Genomic DNA, 18615 nt, shown 5'->3' with positions numbered 1-18615 from the left:
GTATACAATTAAATGGCAACAGAGTAATATGATAGGTGTCTTAATAGTATAGACAGAGCAACAAACCCATTTGATGAAGCAGGCAAGACAATGACATTTATATCTCTAAGTATCCCTTAAACCCTAGCAACAGCCTTTCCACAATAACATTCAAAGAGAAACCTAGCCGCAGATAAATACTAAGTAGAAGCTCACTCCAAACAAGGTGAGCTGCCTGTCCTTGTCTTCTCTGAACTAGAGCTAAAGAAAATCCCAAAGTAATTGTCTAGTGCGCACACAGCAGAGGGAAAAAAATTGTATGTGATCAGGCACCACCACCCTTTAGAGAGCTCCCCCAAAACAATACATTACTCTAGAAGAAGCATCTTGCAAAACGAAATAATTTCTAAACAATATAAAATATTAAAAAATTCCTCCCAGTAGCACCGTAGAGACCAACTAAGGGGACGACAGAGGATGAGATGGTTGGACAGTGTTCTCGAAGCGACTGGCATGAGTTTGGCCAAACTGCGGGAGGCAGTGGAGGATAGGGGTGCCTGGCGTGCTCTGGTCCGTGGGGTCACGAAGAGTCGGACACGACTGAACGACTGAACAACAAGAAGTTTGTTCTTGGTATGAGCTTTCGTGTGCATGCACACTTCTTCAGATACACAAAAGCTCATACCAAGAACAAACTTAGTTGGTCTCTAAGGTGCTACTGCAAGGAATTTTTTTTATATTTTGTTTTGACTATGGCAGACCAACACGGCTACCTACCAGTAACTGAAATCATTTCTAGTTCACCATCAATGTGTTCAGTTTGTTACAGCTCTTGTCTCACTTACCCTCTCAAAAGGGTGTCGTCGCTTGTGAGGGAAGTTGCTTGTTTTTGAAAAGGGCGGGTTATTCAGAAACTTCTAAAATTAAGCCAAGTCCAAATAACATTTTTTTTTTACAGATTATGAAAAAGTGAAATGCTTAGAGAGAAGGCATCCTTTCCCCAATATACATGTAACATATCTCCTTCCTCTCTGCAATACTGCATTAACTAGCATAGCTCGGTTGGCATGAGAATCTTATTCTCAGGGTTGTGAATTCCAGCCCTGTGTTGGGTAAAAGATTCCTTAATTGCAGGTGGTTGGACTAGATGGGCATCGTGGTCCCTTCCAACTCTACAATTTATGATTCTATGAAAATGTTCAGTGGAACCTGTCAAACATGAATAGACATGCTCAGCATGTAGGATAGGATATTCAGCGCTAAGGCATGGCCAGAAATTGATTGTTTCTTAATGAATATCTAGCCCTCAACCTTTGTAGGACAGAGTGAACTAAAATTCCACCCTAAATAACTGTTTGTGGGTTATTTTTAGCCAAAAGTCTTTGTATAGTCTAAAGGTTGAACCAAGTTTCAAACTTAGAAAAGCCATTATATTGGTAGTGCTCCTTTTGGCTAAACAATATCGAGCTACCTGCATATTCCTGCATTGCAGACTAGATGAGTCCCTTGCAACTCTACAATTACCTGTACTTTGTTGTATTACACTTGAACTACCTGAAAATAACAAATCCTGAGTTCTTAAAATTATTTTATTACATTTAAAAATTTTGCTTTTTCTACAAGGAGCTTGTGGTGGCCTAAGAGGCCTCACCCAACCCACGTCCCCCCCCCACTCTTCCAGAAGCCTAACAACATCACCCAATGAACTTTATGACTGAGTGGGGACCCTTTTTAGACATAGTCCAGTACTCTGGCCACTACACCACCCTAGCAAGGAATCAATTTGCCTTGGTCAGTCCTGTATGTTAAAATGAAACCACAAAATAAATTATTTGGAGGTGATGTTGCCACCTCCAAATACCACCATGCTACAGCATAGCTAGGTGGAATTGAATTAAAATCTGAAAGGAGAAATCTCTCAAGTCTCTTGTCCAGCCTTCTTCAAGGTGTGCCCTCCAAATGCTGCTGGATTCCACACTCATATCCCTGATCTGACTGGTAGTCTGAAACAACTGTGGGGAGGAATCAGGTTGAAGAAGGCTATTCTAGTAGTGGTGATGGGGCAGGGCAGGGGAAGGCTGGTGCCAGCATTCAGAAAAGAGTTTCCAAAGGAGGAATAAACCACTCGAGGTCCATGACTTTCCCAAAAGCATTTCTGTGTCTGTTCAGCTACTCAGTTTAGAGATCTTAGTTGATAAATCTTATGAGTTTTAGTTGGCCAATCAGTTCATTAAATCACATATATTTGCATATGAATAAAAATACTTCTGACATGGGAGGAAACACACTTCCCTTGTTTTTCGATGATATTTACATGTATCGCAGCAGGTAGTATCTCAGCTACCTGCATTTCCTCACTGATGAGAGGCAGGTGCCTCTTCTGAGATGATGTCTGAAACATGTATGCTGCTTTTAAAAATTACACTCATTCTAGCACATGGAAGTTTTTTTTTCTTTTTCTATTTGTTTGCGTCTCATTAATTCCTTTATTTATTTATTTATTTATTCATTCATTCATTCATTCATTTATTCATTTATTCTATTTATTTTACAAAATCAACCCCTGTGGCTTCATTTATAGTATATATATTTGAAACTAATGGTAGGTGTTGCTAAGGCTCAGAATTCTTTCCTCTGCGCCTTCTAAACTATTCCAGCTGTGTTTGTGTATTGTAATCTTTCTGGTCAATTTCGTAGCACGGGGCCTGACTTGTGACTTTTAAATATTTGCAGTCACCTGAAATTATTTTCTTCCTTCCCCCTACTTATGCCCAGAATTCATTTTATGGCATGTTATGATCTTCGTTATTTGCAGTCTTTTTATTTTATGTTAGTACTTTTCCTCCTTGAAAGTCAGACCTGTTTATCATTGCTTCTGAAGGATACAATAACATTTGTGCAAATGTATGTGCAATACTGGACCAAGACAGGAAGGAGTTTATGTCCAATTCTTTTTTAAAGAATAGCCTGAGACATGAACGTGGAGATGGTTTTGCAGGTGTGTGTGTGTGTGTGTGTGTGTGTGTGTGTGTGGGAGATGAGGAAGAGGATATGGGAAGAAATTAGACACTTTGTGGGAAACTTATCAGGCCTTTTCACTTCTTGGCTTTTGCTGTTAAAACCTTTAAAAGAAAACAAACACTTGGGCTTTTAGTTAATTAAATTGCTGATTTCCCTGTCGGCTTGCTGCTGCCATATATCTGCATGTTGCTTTTGTTTTGCTGCTGTTAAATTTTGATTTTGTGTTTTATTTATTGCAAGTTTGTACATTGCCTTAGGCAACTTGTCGCTAAGTATAATGTAAATCTCAAAGCCTTGTAGCTTGGACCCGGAACTCCTAGTCGCCTTCTAATATGATTGAAAGGTGATTTCAGAGGGTTTGGGTAAGGATGTGAACCCTCCAAATTGTGCCTGTTTCCCACATTTGAGCAGCCAGTCAATAAGTTCTGCCTGATTTCCCCCCACCATTTGCCTGCCCTAGTACTTCATATTCTGCAGAGTACCCGCAAACATCTCGCCGCACTGTGAAGCAGTTTAAGGATAAACAGTAATGCTCCATTTTATTAAGTGCTATGGGTGCATTTGCAAGATTCAGAGATGCCATCAGTAAGTTCATGAAGAATTAAGTGAAGTTTCCACTGCAGAAAGTTTTTGGATTGATCTCAGATAGTAATCCCTAGTTTAAAACTACCACTTATTTCAGAGAGTCTTCAGTGGGTTGGTTTTTCCCTGTTTTGGGCTGAAAAAAAGTCTGGCTATCTTTCAAACTGAGCTCAATATGGAATCTCTATGTATATTTAGTGATTATTATAACATCATTTCTATGCTAGATTTTGGATATTCTGTTTTGACTTGGATTTAGGAGTAGGATTTTTTAAAAGAGCAATTTATAGCATCCCATAATATGTAGATGTAGGTCTGCCAAGGTCAGTCAGTGCTTTCTTGCCAGTTTTTTTTAATTATTTGTTAACTAAATGATTCACTAACATAAATATAAAACATCTGAAACACTAAACCATTCTTATGCTGACTTTCTTCTTTCAAGTGAACAGATAACAAGCAGTTAGTTTATTTTCTGCTGCAAGTTGGGTGTTTCGCTTCGTAGCTCTACCAAACCAAATTGACGATGATCTAAGGGTAGATGTTACAAATGACACAGAGTTGCTGCTAAATGGTCCTTGTTTTTATAATCCAGCCAATGAAGATTCTGCCTTCTTACATTTATGCCCTAAGGTCTATTGTGTTCCTTATGCTCCACCTCAACTACTGAGAGCTTTCAATGAGGTTTGAACTTTACCAGGGACTGAGCCTTTAGTGTGACAGATCCTGCCCCATAGAACTCCTTGCCGGTTTGGCAGAAGTAATCTCTTCTTCCTTTCAAGAGCTGTGCTGTTCAGACAGACCTTTGGAATATTTTTTAATTTTTTTTAAAACCAACCGTTCTTTACTGGTGTTTTTATTGACGTTATTGTAGTTTTATTTTATAATGCTACACACAGCACTGCTATACATTTTATGTATATATTATAAAGTTTATAAATCTCTAAGTAAATAAATAAAATACATTTCCTTTCTTCCATTGTGGAGCCCAAGGCAGCACACATGTGTTTATATAGTTGGCAGATACTGTCTTTTGTGACCATGTTTACCGGTAGTTCTTTTTTATTTTAAAGCCATTCAGACAAGTAGTAGCCATTACCACATCCTATGGGAAATAAATTTATTTTGTGGGATGTGAATGTTTCATTTTGGTGGTGTTGAACTGATGTGGGTGGTGTTGACTTTTTCTTAAGAGCGTGACTTACCAAAACGTGTGCATTTTGAAAATATTGCTCTTGCTATAGCCTACCCGCACCTTCCTTACGACAGGCCAAACACAATGGAACCTACATGCCTGAGTGTCCTATAATCAAATTTACCAAAGAGTATTTCACATCTTTTCTGAATTAAAACAATTGCCTGGAAGCTAATCAGAAATAAATGAGTTAATGCTTTCTGCTAAGTGCTACCAATTATATTGGCCTTTCAATTAAAAATTGCCTTTTAATTTCTTTTCCATAAAATGGACTTGAGTATTTATGAACTGTTTCTAATTGTGATGCTTTCTTTCCTCTTGAGCACTTGGTGCAGTATCAGGAATTTATGATTTGCAGAACAATAGGAGACATCTCTCTACATTGTTGTTATTTGCAAAATACCACATACACTCCAATTTATATACAAATAGATATTTTTAAGGTGTTCTTTTAATGTTTTGAAAGTGAAGAAAATGCCATTGCTTATCCACTACTGTATGAAAAACATACTGTTAGCACTAAATAATAGCCACTTCAAAAGCTGCTTATATTTTGAATTTTTCCACAGTAAATTTAGATCCCAAAGGACTTCTTGTGACTTGAAGGAAAGCACTGAAACCACTTTTATGGCTTTGTGCTCATACTAGAACCCAGCCCTAACATCCATACATTATTCCAATCCTTCTTCTAGCCATGTAAAGCATTTTCATGGCACAGGGGGGAGGGAGATGCTTACATTTACAATTTTAATGCAAAAGGAGCTAAAGAATAGATAAGTCCAAGCTGAACTACTATTTTTTTTATGGAGATAGCCAGGCTAAAATGGTGATGGGGAAAGATGTGCCTGGTATGGTCTATTGGAGGAGATGCAGACAGCAATGAATATAATTGTTTTGTGCTGAACAACTGGCAGGCCATGTGAAGCACAAGATATAGGTGAGGTCATTTTTTATTTTATTTTTACTGTTTTTGGTCGAGATCAGAATATATTGAAGATCCATTGATCATGCCAGGCTAATGGGAGCTGAAACTTACGGCGTGCTAAGTGTGTTAGGCTACCTAGAAACCAAGTTTGTTTTGTTTTCATCTTGCTATTCACTATTTCTCTTGCTCCCTGCCTTATACTAGAGGTTGTCTGGGTGCTTTTGATCACTAGGGTTGACCTTTCCGAAGCTAGGAACTCCAGCAGCATGTTCCAAGGTTTGTGCAACTGGGAATAAGGCAAGGACAGAGGCTGGCTCCTGCACCCATCAGCAATCTGCTGGTGGCTTCCCAAGTCCCAGGATGAAAGCTTGAAGGCACCTCCGTAGCTTAGAGGTTTATGAGCTTAGATGGTGGTACTATACACACAGGTCCCACTCTCCGAACTCAATGTGTTCGCAGGAAACTGTTCACTAGGTGAGCATTTGTATAACAAGCTGGTGCTTTTCATTATTTCCTGTAGGGACATTTCTAATCCGTGATTTGTCTGTTCTCTCTCTCCTTCCCTCCATGCATTCTGCTGAAAACTGCTGCAGCCAATCAGCAGAAGCCAAACAAAGGAAAAATGGGTTTTTCTTACTCCTTCTGCTCCCTGATTTGTCCAGTCTCTCCCCCCACCCCACCCCCGCTTTCTTCCTTACATGGCAGATGCAGGCAGATGACTCTACAACACCAAGTCCTGTTATAAAATCCTCACTGTGTGAAACCATGTCATCCATGTCTGGATTCCTAGGACTTTCAAACAGTAGCTTGTTAGTATGAATCATTTCAGAGCCTTTTGATGAAAACAAACAGATAGCATTTGCTTCTTTTGTTAAGTGGTGACAGTATTGACATTGGCTGGTTTTGGCTTTTGAACTGCATCCAAGCACCAACATGTTAAACTTGTGAAACAATTTTCAAGATTGTTGCATCTTTTTTTTTTTTAAAGTAATACTGCGAGTTCATAAATGTTTCCAATAGGACATGTAGATTTTTGTATCTGCTTTGGTATGTATGCTGTGGTTCTGTATGTATTGCTACCTTTTACTCTCTCCTCTCTCTTTTATTCGTTTCAATTTAGAATAAATTATGACAGTAATTTAAAATAGCAGTTACTAGATCAGAAATCAGTGAGTTACGTTTTAAATTAATCTGAAAATAATACTTTATTCTTCTAGAACTGTATCTGAATTTAACCAATTTTTTCCCATTCTTGCTATAATAAGCATCTTTACCGTAGATGAAAAATGAGGGTTCTGTGAAATAAATACCAAGGTATAATTTTGTTGCTTGCTAGCTAGTGTGTAATGTCCTCTGCAGTTCTGAGAATATGAAAATGGTAAACAGGGGTGACTAATTTAGCATAGCAAAGACTTGCCTGGTTAATAATTTGCACAACTGGGCTTTCTTTGTGATCCTAATAAATCTATATATGTTCTGGTTCTTCCTACTGATAGCCTTTTTGTCATCTGCCACATGCATATCAATTGTAGCTGACTTGGATGAGGTTTAAGAACAAGATGAATGAGTTGCCAAGGGAATCTGGCCTTAGGTTTTTGTTTTTTGGAAATTAGTTTTGTCTCAGGACTACAGCAAATACTGAGAATGAGCCAGGACTAAATAAAGCATGCGTATAAAATTGGACCAGTGCAAATATAATTGTGGACATACTATAGATCTGGATAATATTACAAGGGCAATGATTATCAACATTATAAGCAGTTGCCATCGACGAAAATGCTGTAATAGGTTTATTCTACATAATTGAAAACAACTACTATAAATTAATCTGGCCAACATTGTAAAGTATTCAGAAACAGCATGGCTCAGAAATAAGCGTCTTAATTACGTTCTGTCTTGAGACCTGGTGGGGATACTCAGGAGATAGGAATGTCAGAATTGATATGTACTTAATTGGCCTAATTAATAATAGCCTCAAAGTAAAAAAAAAAAAAAAAAAAGTGACTGCAATGCCTGCTTTAATAGATTAAAAAGAAGCAGAATTTTTTTCTTTTGAAACTGTATTCACATCAATCATGTTTGTTGTACCAATCTAGATCAAACATGACTAAATGGGAGATTTTTATGCCGCAATGTCACAGGCAGTTTACGCTGCCTGGTTAGATTGGGATAAGGTTGTGGATAGCTGGAAAGTAGTTTGAGTGACAGAGAAAGCAATAATTCTCCATCTCACTAGAGCTGGATGAGTTCTTTATGCTGTCGTAATCCATTGCTTATTACTGGTTTGGGATTCATATTCATATTCTCTCTTCCTCTTTCCCCACTGCTTCCTTTAAAAGGAAAGAACGGGGTGGGTTGTTCATGCAGATCCTGTTACGTTATTAGCCAGTTTAGTTCTAGTACTTGCAAATTTGTATATTTAAAAATGCTTGCTAAATCGTACCTTTCAGGGGAGGGCAGGTATAACATCTGTGTCAGTGAAAGATGTTGTAGGTAGCCAGGACTGGCAGGGATTGCTGGGCGTAGCCTTTGGAGAGGGTGACAAATTATCAGGGAACAATTTTTTTTGGGGGGGGGGGATTTGATTTTTTTTTGATTTTTTTTTTTTTTGAAAATGCCTGGTCCGAAGGTCTTATCTTACTATAGTAGGGATTATATAGCTATATATGAAATTTCATGCATATCGGTTAATATCTTGACCCTCCTCCACCAAAATAGCTGTTCACTTGGCTGTTTTCCTATGTCATGAAGGCTGAAATTTCAGTTCAGAGAACACTTATTGTTCCCAACCCTAACCCTGTGGAAAGCCATCTAATTAGACTTCAATTTGATTTTGAGGTGTTTTTAGGAGGTAATTTAATTATTGTTTGATTTTATACCAATGTTGTGTATCTGATGTTAGCCACCCTGAGCCTGACTTTGGCCAGGGAGGGTGGGATATAAATAAAAGTTTTTTTAAATTATTACTTGTTATTATTCCTTTGTAAGAAAATGTGAAATAATGTAAAACCATTTTTGCGGGGGGGGGGGAATCAATGGGGCGGTTGACAAGAAATTTTCCGCACCGGGTACCACCTGACCTTCCCATGCCAAGGGGGGGGGGGGTTACAATTTTTTTTTTTGCCCCCGGGTACCAATTTACCTTGCTACGCCCCTGGTAGCAACTTAGATTTGAAGACTCTGCTGTTGCTTGTAGTTTCTTCCTGATAGCCCTGTACATCTGCTTTGGATGAAACATGAGTTCCAAGGCAAAGCAAGCTGCTTCAGAGGTATTTGGATCGTGTCTGAACCTCAGCAACTGATCTGCAAGTGGTCAAAACCAAAGCAGACTGCTCCCAAATCCTTGGACCTGCTTTAGTGGGTGGTTTGCTGCTGTAAGCCCCACTCAGTGCATTTTTCTAAAACTTCCTGCAGTCATTCCATAAAAGGAAAATAAGGGGGGGGGGGGAGAAAAAGGAGAGTGTAGTTTCATGAGTGACGGCTCTGACTTCAAATCAGGGAATGACTTCACCAGAACTCTCCAATCACCATGCTTTGGGGGAGGGATGCTGAAGAGTTACATATTGGGAAATCATTCCGTTTTTTCGCTGCCCTTTGCTTGTTAACACTCTTAAGAACAGCAGCATTTGAAAGAGTTTGGAGAAGTTGGTGGTTGTGTTTTGCTTGTGCAATCTTCCCTCGTTCCAATCCTTGCATTACTCTTATTGTTGTCCATGCCTGCCTAGAGCATTATGTCCATCTCTCATTCTGGCCTTAGCATTTGACTGAGCTTGCGTTAATTGTAGTTCTCCGTGTGTCTGTGAATGTATGTTATTAGTATAGCATCTGTCTGTTGCTGTGTTCTTTTTGTGATTGTCTGTCTCCCTGCCTCTCACACACTCTCCAGTGCTGTTACAGACAGCACTAAATCTGTACGTACGTTAATATTTTCAATAAATGTGTCACCTATCTCTACCCAGGTATGAAGCAGGAACATGGGAAAACTCAGGTTGCCCACAAGGCAATTTCTGGGATGCAGTAGAGTTGGCGACATCAGTTCTCACACAACCCATCAATGTTTAGATGAACTTCACACACACACACACACACACACACACCTGTGCACCTGAAATTTGACTCGTGTCTTCTCAAAATATGCCTGTGCCTGTGCACCCACATCCACCCATATTCTGTCTCAAATTTAAAAAATTTAAAACAAAATAAAAACCAAAGCACTGAACTTGAACATTTTGGGGGGGCTACAATACCATTTTCTTTAAAATCTCCTGCAGAAGTTTAAACATATATCAGTGGCTTTGGAAATATCTTTGGAGACATCTGCTGATGTTGCTGGCTGCTTGCTTTTGCTTTGCAGCACAGGAACTTCCCCAACCTGGTGATTTGGATTCGCCTGCATTCAGGGGAATCATCGTTTGGCTCTGGAGAATTGGGTCCAAGGCAGAGCTGCTGGCTTTTCCCTTTTCTTTTTTCAAAGTGTAGGAGGAAGTCTGCCCCAAAGCAACTTGTACGGAGGCTGCTGTTTTCATCTGAACACACAGCTTCTGGCTAATTGCCCCTGAGGGCATGCTTAGCAGCAGACATAAGCTATGCCTGGCCTGGTCCCACCCCCCTGCCCGCAAGGCCTCCCTTGAATTGTTGCTGGTGGTCATCCTGTCAAGTCAAGCAAACCTCCTCATAATGCCATTGTGAAGTGGGCTTTATTATCGCTGCTTAAATGGGAAGAAGGCCCAGGCACTATGGATGCCTGTCTTTTTCCAAGGTTAAACACCAAGACAGATTCCAGGTGTCTTTCCTGTTTTGGCAACACTGCTAATCCCGGTATCATTCTGCACCCTTTGATACTATTGTCTCGTGTTAGAAGTGTATATACAATAGTACACTCTCTAATGCATATTTCCAGTGTATTAAAAACATCTAAACGATTCCTTATGAAATCTCAATTATAGCCCTGTGCCTCCTTCCTCCTTTGGTCTCCTACTCATTTGGCCTCCTGGATTTTATACATCTGCCTGCAGTGTAAATAAAACCATGCACTGCACCATCTGTCAGCAGGGTGGATGGTTTTTAAACAGTAGCAAAGTGAAGTTTAGCAGCTTATTTTGATTGGAGATTTTATTTTAAAAATCAATCAAACTTTTTATTTTTTGCATTTTGTATCAGCTTTGGACCTCTTATGTTTCTTAGTCTGGGATAATCCTGGTGGTGGGGTTTTCATAATAAACATTTTATTTTATTAAAATAGTTCATTTCTGGAATCCCAATGAAGCTTGTACAGTCATTGTGAAGCTTTCCCCATTGTGAAGCTTTCCCCATAATTGTATTTCCATACTAAAAAAAAAAAGTCTTAACCTGATGAATTTCTGCCTCCCATACAGTTGTTAAAGTCATAAGAACCTTGTCTCCCCACCCCACCCCACCCCAGTGCTAAGCCTAAACCAAAACATATCCCTTTAAACACAGAGACTTCCATGTATTCCATTGAACTGTAAATTAACTATACAGTGAATTCTTCTGAGTGTTTGTTCTTTAGTTCCTGCACACCAGCAGATGTCCCTAAGACACTCTGCAAAGTTTTCACATTTGCCTTTTGGGGGAAGGGGAGATTCCCCCCCCCATCCAACCACAATCATTGTATAGTAGTACTTGCATAGAATAACTTCTAGGGACTGTCTGATCTCAGACAAGCCAACTACAGTGGTACCTCGGTCTATGAACTATTTGGTGAATGAAGTACCGGTAGGTGTTCTAGTTAGTGAACTTTGCCTCGGAAGACGAACAGAAGATGAACGGTGGAAGGGCACTGGCGGCGGGAGGCCTCAGTAGGGAAAGCACACCTCAGTTTAAGAATGGACTTCCGGAACGAAGATGTGTCCTGGTTACTAGGGAAAAAGGAAGGGCAAACTACAGAGATTCTAAGGACTGGGGGGGGGAGATTTTTTTGGGGGGGGGACTGCCTTAAAGGGTAGTGGGAAATAGTTCTTTAGAGCTCCAGAAATTCCTGTTGACTGGTCTCCAATCAATCACTTATCAGTTACAACTCTGACTTCACTCCTTTGTGAACCTGTCAGTGATTTCAGCTGTCAAGCTGACTCATTTCACAGAAATGACTGGGATTGTTGCCCACACATTTTGCTTCATAACTTTCTTTCTAGTGGGGCTAGAGACTTTTTTAAACAATTGAAAGCAGGGGCCACGCAAGGAATGTTTCCTATCAGCAGAAGCACAATATCTGGCTGGAGGCAAAGCTCACACCAAGCCCACAGACAGGAGGTAGTTTGCCCCACATGGGGATGAAGAAGGCAAAATCGGCATTGTAGACAGCTGAAAGCTATGTGGGCACCAGGATTAAGGAACAAAAAACTTGAATTTTTTTGGGGGGGGGGAGAGCTTACCACAAGGTGTAGAGCAGGGGGTCACCAAGCCGGCACCTCTTGGCACTTGCAATGTCCTCTGCTTGAACAGTTAGAATCGTCAGGAATATTCTCTTACATGGCTGTAGCTGCTTTGAACTACAACTCTCATCAGCTCCAAGCAACACGGGAGTCCAAAAAAATCACCAGATTGGGGAAGGCGGTACTGGAGGGAGCAAAAATAAACCGGCAGGTATATAGTAGAAAGGTGGAATGTAAATTTCTGTATAGATAAATAGTGTTGTAATTATTATTATTTAATTGTAAATTGTTACCACAGGAACAAGAGCACTTTCCTCTCTATTAAAATGCAGCTGTACTACAGCTGCCCACAGTTGTAAACCTGTTAGTAAATGACAGGTTATAAGAGGGCAGTGTGTGAAATTTTAAAACATATTTGCTGTTTTCTTGGAATATCTGAAATGTTTGTGTATGGTATTTAAAAGGTATTTAAAGCAACCATAAGAGCCAAGGAGCACAACACACACAAAAAACAGTTAACTGCTAAAAGCTTATATTCGGTATGAAAAAATCTCGTTCAGTGAATTTCTTTAAAATACATTTGACCAGCCAATATGAATATTTATAGCTGTGAAAGTAATCTGTTTTTAATTTTTGTGTTAAAAATGGTTCCTTGTGTCTCTTGTTTGCCTCCCCCTCTTTTGAGTGTGTTGTGTTCAGTGTGGAGAGCTAATCCCAAAGCACTGTCTTTCTGATGTAAAATCTGAATGCTTGTGTAGACACAACAGCTGTCCCCTCACCATGTGGCATCTTCCATCACTCTACTGTAGAGATGAGTTTTGGCCCAGTGTTTCAGTAATATTGGACAAACATGGTTTTAAGTGGCAAAGGCTTATGCTTACACATTCATCTGACTCTGGCTCCAGAGCAGTACAGGGAGAATAAATTCACAGTGTTGCCACCCTCCTAGCTGCTTATAGCAGTGGAGTCACAGGGGGTTATCTTAAAGACACCGTTTACTGTTGTGGAAGAGCTGTAAATTCACCAACCCTTAAGAAGAACGAAATAAAAGCCTCTGTGTGTGTGTGTGTGTGTGTGTGTGTGTGTGTTTATGTATATTGATGGTGGATGTGTATGCTTCCAGGGTTATGGAGGTCTTTTCTTTTAGCAATTAAAAGACAATCTTTCTTTCTTTCTTTCTTTCTGAATTTATTTTGGTAAGAAATGATCAAAGCAACATACGGACAAATTTACTTGAACATGAATTCAAATATACAAAGTTCAGTGGCTCACTAGAGAACGAATTCTTCAGATCTTTTAAAGGTGTTTCACTTTTACTTCTATGAGCATAGAAGCTGCTGCTTTATAACGAGTCAACATCATTGTTCCTTGATTTGCAGTGATTCTCCATGATTAAAGAGAGAGGGTTCCCTACCTGGAAAAGCCCAAGATTGAACCCCAGACTTGCAAAGCAGATTCTCTACAGCCCTTCCCTATATTCCTGTTGTAAGCGCTGTAGATATTTATTATGCCAGTTCATTCGTAGCTAAATTCTAGCTGTCAAGGTTCTACTTAATACTTTCAGCGACATTCTAATAAATAAATGTGTTTCTTTTGTCCCTAGACTTTTAAAAGGTCTACTGCCCCCTAATTCAAATGTGATCTTTTAGCCTAACCCATTCACAACCCACACAAATGGCCAGACTAGTCCATTTAGCAGTGTTGGCTTAAATGAAATTATTTTAACTTTTGGGGAAAATGTTGAAGATTTGGAAGAAACTTTCCCCCTTCTTCTCAGAATATGGAAACTCATAGTTTAAATTGAGGGCTTTGCTTAACTATTGGTATGTTGATTGTAGCCTCTGGGGCTCAGAAATAATATATACCGGTAAGTTAGGCCTGGCATATCTTCCAGATAGCGAAGGAATTCGTGTTTGTAAGGAAGGAAGTTGGGAAGTTTAATGTTTTGGGTATGTGTGCATCTCCGCCTCTGCATCTAAAGGGTTCAAGGGAAAATTGCAATCTCTCTGTCTCTCATTTTATCTCCTCCTCCACAATCTTGTGAGAGAAGCTGGGGAGGGGGGAAGAGAGTGAACTGCCCAAGGCCACTGACTGAACTTTGTTTGAGAACGGCTTTTCTCTAAAATATTATGAGCTCAGAGCATGGGACTGCTTTTATGCTCAGGGCTTTTGTGGCGGGGCTCTCCTCCCAGGGTCCTCTCACATACCGCAAAAGCCACTCCAGGGGTTGTATCCCATAATAAGTCCTGTTCCAAGTAGACGAACAGGAACTAAGGAATCCGGCTGATGCAGATCCATTGATTTCAGTGGGTCTGCTCTGCATATAACTTAGTTGGGTACAAACCCTGTAAATCAGAGACCCTCTGAAGTGGCATCCTACACGCTGTGATAAGCAGCAGCTGAGAGGAGAAATTGGTGTAATTCCAAAGTATGTGGAGAAGCACTTTAGGTGGAGACAGGCAGCTATGTCCCTCTGAGTTGTTGACCTTGGCTGGGGAGTTGAAAGTCCAACAATGTCTGCAGAACCATGGGATTCCTATCCCTGACTTCATGTGTTGTTCTTCAAATGCTGGCCTTTGATAGTGCCACCTAGCTTTATTTTTAACTGTGTGGATCCGCTTGTCACTTACCGGTAACTTTTTTACTTGCAAAGGTAAATCTAACAAAAAACAACAATAGTTGGTTTTAAGTAATAATGGACAGTTAATTATTAGTGTTAGGAAACTAGGCCGCAAAGCAGTTGTCTCTTAAATGTCGTCTATGTGAAAGAGAATTTGTGGAATTGTTCCATTTCCTACTATCTCCCCACCATTTCAGATTGTTCAGAAGCTTTGCAAGACTTTCACACTATTAGACTTACGTTTGGCTATGTGGTATTGAAAGCTTTTGATAGAAAGAAAAAGGGGGGAAACCCAGTTTTTCCCCGTTCTTTTGTTTTTACACTGACTTCTCGGAACACTAATCTCCGCTTGAAGAAATGCTGAATAGCAACAAGCACACTTGACATACTTTCTGCCAACTCCCCAGGTAATAGTATAGGTCAAGATCCAAGAGCCACATTCCTAGCTCAAGGGACCCTGCAGAATTTCAGAGTCTCCCTTTCTGACAGCATCAACCCCTTCCCCCCCTTGCCCCCAGCCAAATCTTATAGCAGCTTCACAAACCCGATATAGTGCAAATTGCTACAGGAGCAGTGGGATGTTTGAAATCCCACCAAGTACGTAATAAGCCATTGCACACATCTGGAAGGACTTTTTGGATCCTGGCCAATAGCACATGATACTTGGGTAGTGAATTTTACATTAAGTATCTGTAAGTGCCTCTTTCCGGGGGGAGGGGGGAGCATGGTGCAACAGAAAGCTCTGTTACTTGCACTGGAAATTGGCTGCCCCCCCCCCTTTCCCTGATCCAAAGCACTGGCAATTTCCCACTGCACCGTGTGTGTGTGTGTGTGTGTGTGTGTGTGTGTGTACATATTTCTTTCTTTCTTCCTCCCCAGAAAAAAGTACATCCTTATTGATATATACATCTGTGTGTCTGTGTCTCCATCCACCCACACAGCCGGTCCTGAATTATTATGGTTGTACAAAAAGTCGTACAGATATGATTTTCAGCATTTGGTGAACAAAGGCATGCATGGACACAAAACAGGGGATGATTGATAAAATCCTTCCCACTATTGGCTATTATTTACTGCTTCTTAAGCGGCAGGCTGTATATTTATGCCAATTTATCTGCTTCAGGGAGCATTCTTGATAGCAGGACAAAGTGAATAAAAGTAGTTTGCTTTGCAAATGAATGCAAATGGCAGAGCCTTTGGGAAGCCTGTTAAACAGGGGCAAGGCACTCTGATTAGGAGTGAAGCTGCCATTTGGACATGGTGAAAAGAGCACGCTTGAGCCATTGATTGGGGGAGACAGTGAAAAGTCAGGGAAGGGCCCCGTTTAAGCTTGTGGTGGAGCAGGCGGACGTCAGCGTGGTTAGAGCACAGTGGGAGAATGACAGGCAGGATTAGTGTCAGGGAGAAGCTTTGCCGTAGCTGTGGAGATGGTCTCTGGGGTCATTCACCTCTGAATGTTGTTCTGTGCTGATGGCTCTGTAATGCAAACTGCTTGGTGCCTGCCTGTTCATTATCGGAAATGGTGATTAGGGGGAGGTATTTGTCATAAAGGGCTCTTTTTAGAAATAAATAGAAATGGGAAGCTGTTGCTTGCTGCCCGTGCCAGTGCAGAGGAAGCCTGGTGCAGATGGCTTTTCTGATGAGAAAAAAAGGGGAAGGTGGAAACAGCTGCTTGCATGTGAATGAATGTTAAGGCTTCTCTATATAGAGCCCCTGCGCTCCTGCTTCAAGGTTTGGGGGCTTGATTTGTCATTAAAATAAAGAAGAAAATGGAGTTTGGGTTTGCAGTTGAGGGAGCATGTGTATTGGTCTCTCTGGAAACAGCTACCCTGCCCCTAAATGTGCTATGCTTAGGAGCTATTCATTCCAGGTGCTTCCAACAGATTAACCACCAGAGGTTTAAGCAGACGTTGGATGGCCATCTGCCATGGATGCTTTAGTTGAGATTCATGCATTGCGATGGGTTGGACTAGATGACCCCTGGGGTCCCTTCCAACTCTACAATTGGTAGAGTGGTACTATGACCACCTCCACAAATCCTTCCCTTGTTGGAGAAAAATCTAGACAGATTTGTTGCACCATTAAAAAATGCAACAGTGTGGTGGTGTATTGGATTGTGTGATACACACAGCCACAAATCCAGGGTCTTTCCTAAATTTACTTCCCTGGGGATATGGATTTTATGCACAATTTTGTCATGTTAATACCTTAAAGCATCTGTCACTATTAAACATGTTGCATTTGTAGAGAGAGAGAGAGTGTGTGTGTGTGTACGCATGTTTTTTCCAAATCATTATAAATAAACTAGACCTGTCAGGTATATGTGTTCCTCTATTCAACAAGCAAGAGTAGGAAGTATTAAGCAAGCTATAAAATAATTGTGTTTGCAATGAACACCCTTTGCATGATTACTTTGCTTTAGTCTTGTGCTCAGTGTCTCTACCCCCTCCTGCCACAGACAAACCCTCCTAGTGTAATGAATGTTCTTCAAATGTTTTACAGGCACCGGAATGGACGGAAGAGGACCTTAGCCAACTGACAAGAAGTATGGTTAAGTTCCCAGGGGGGACGCCTGGTCGATGGGAAAAGATTGCTCACGAATTGGGTCGATCAGTGGCAGATGTGAGTTCACTCGAATTTGCATTGTATGGACAAACCAGAACAAGACAGGCAGTGTAGAAGCCAGACATAGATGGGGTCCAACATTGTCTTTTGAGAGAGGCTGCAATCCTTTTAGGACCTGGAAGTGAACCATTAACTAACTAAGCAAGAAGCAGATGTCAGCTGGTCCCCCTGCTCCACAATTAACAGCTGTAACTGATCAGCTATATGGGGATTCTGGCGCTTAGAGACTCAAGCTACTGTAACCCGATAACAGAAAAACAATGCCAGTTTTAGGCTTTCTAGTAAACCCTCTTTGCTGGAAGAGGACATTTGTGAGACTTAAGTAAAGATAATATTTCTGGTTGGGCCACCCCCCCTTTTTTCAAAAAACCCTAAATGCAGATCAGCTAATAGTGTTTAGACAGGTGGTATCCATTAATTAAGCTTGGGATTTCTCTCTCTCTCTCTCTCTCTCTCTCTCTCACACACACACACACACACACACACACACAAAATGATGGACCTACATCCTAACACAGAATACGGTGATGTGTAAAATGACAAATTTGGCACTTTGTGAGGCGAAACATCCACTGTTGTTTCTTTTTAAGATGGACTTAAGGTGTTGTAGTTCTTGAGTCCTGTTCTGGGAGAGAAGAAATTGAATTATCTTCAGTTCAGAGGCACCAGGGAAAGAGCATGAAAATTAGTTGAACCTCATCAATGGTACTTGGCTGTTGTCACATCTGGGCAGTAAGAACATTATGCCATTGCTGGGAGAAGAAGCTGACCTCCGTAACCACTTTGTGTAGCTTTGATCACTGTCCTACTAGGGACAGTGTTTCACTAGGCAACAAGTTCTTTAAGGAAGTGTGTCTCCTCAGAGGTTGAGGATGAAAAAATTAGTACTGATTCTGAGAGTCGGTGGTTTGAACATTAAGAACATGCATAGTTGGGTATACAATAGGCAGGGTGAACTGCCTGCCTAACATGAAGGTTGCAGACAACCCAAGATACAACCCAGATTTTCAAGGAGCAGCTATCAAATGTGTCCAAACCACTGTAGTTGCTAGCCTTGTGGCAGACTTGTGACTGTGTAGTCAGAGTTCACTTTTCTTTCTAGGGATGATTAAGACGAGGGTATTTTGAAGGAACATAGGAAGCTGCCTTATAGCGAGTCCATTGGTCCATCTAGTTCAGTGTTGTTATTACTATTAATTATTATTTTTATATTGTTGTTTTTGTTCAGTATTATTGAAGCCTTGTGGCACAATGGGTCAGTGTGTCTGTTAACCAAAAC

At 40.6% G+C, this 18615-nt stretch overlaps 1 protein-coding gene across 2 annotated transcripts in view; it reads left to right on the top strand.

The window, feature by feature from the left end:
- Nucleotides 1-18615, top strand: part of DNAJC1 (DnaJ heat shock protein family (Hsp40) member C1) — a 126929-nt gene that overhangs the window by 100996 nt on the left and 7318 nt on the right. For both annotated transcript variants that reach the window (XM_033165892.1, XM_033165891.1), the window contains one exon: nucleotides 17214-17333. In XM_033165892.1, the coding sequence (XP_033021783.1) occupies nucleotides 17214-17333 (120 nt within the window). The remainder of the gene's footprint in view (nucleotides 1-17213; nucleotides 17334-18615) is intronic.

Source organism: Lacerta agilis, chromosome 12, assembly GCF_009819535.1.
Source record: "Lacerta agilis isolate rLacAgi1 chromosome 12, rLacAgi1.pri, whole genome shotgun sequence".
Taxonomy (NCBI): Eukaryota; Metazoa; Chordata; class Lepidosauria; order Squamata; family Lacertidae; genus Lacerta; species Lacerta agilis.
The sequence above is the reverse complement of the archived record's forward strand: the minus strand, read 5'-3'. Positions and strand labels throughout refer to the sequence as shown.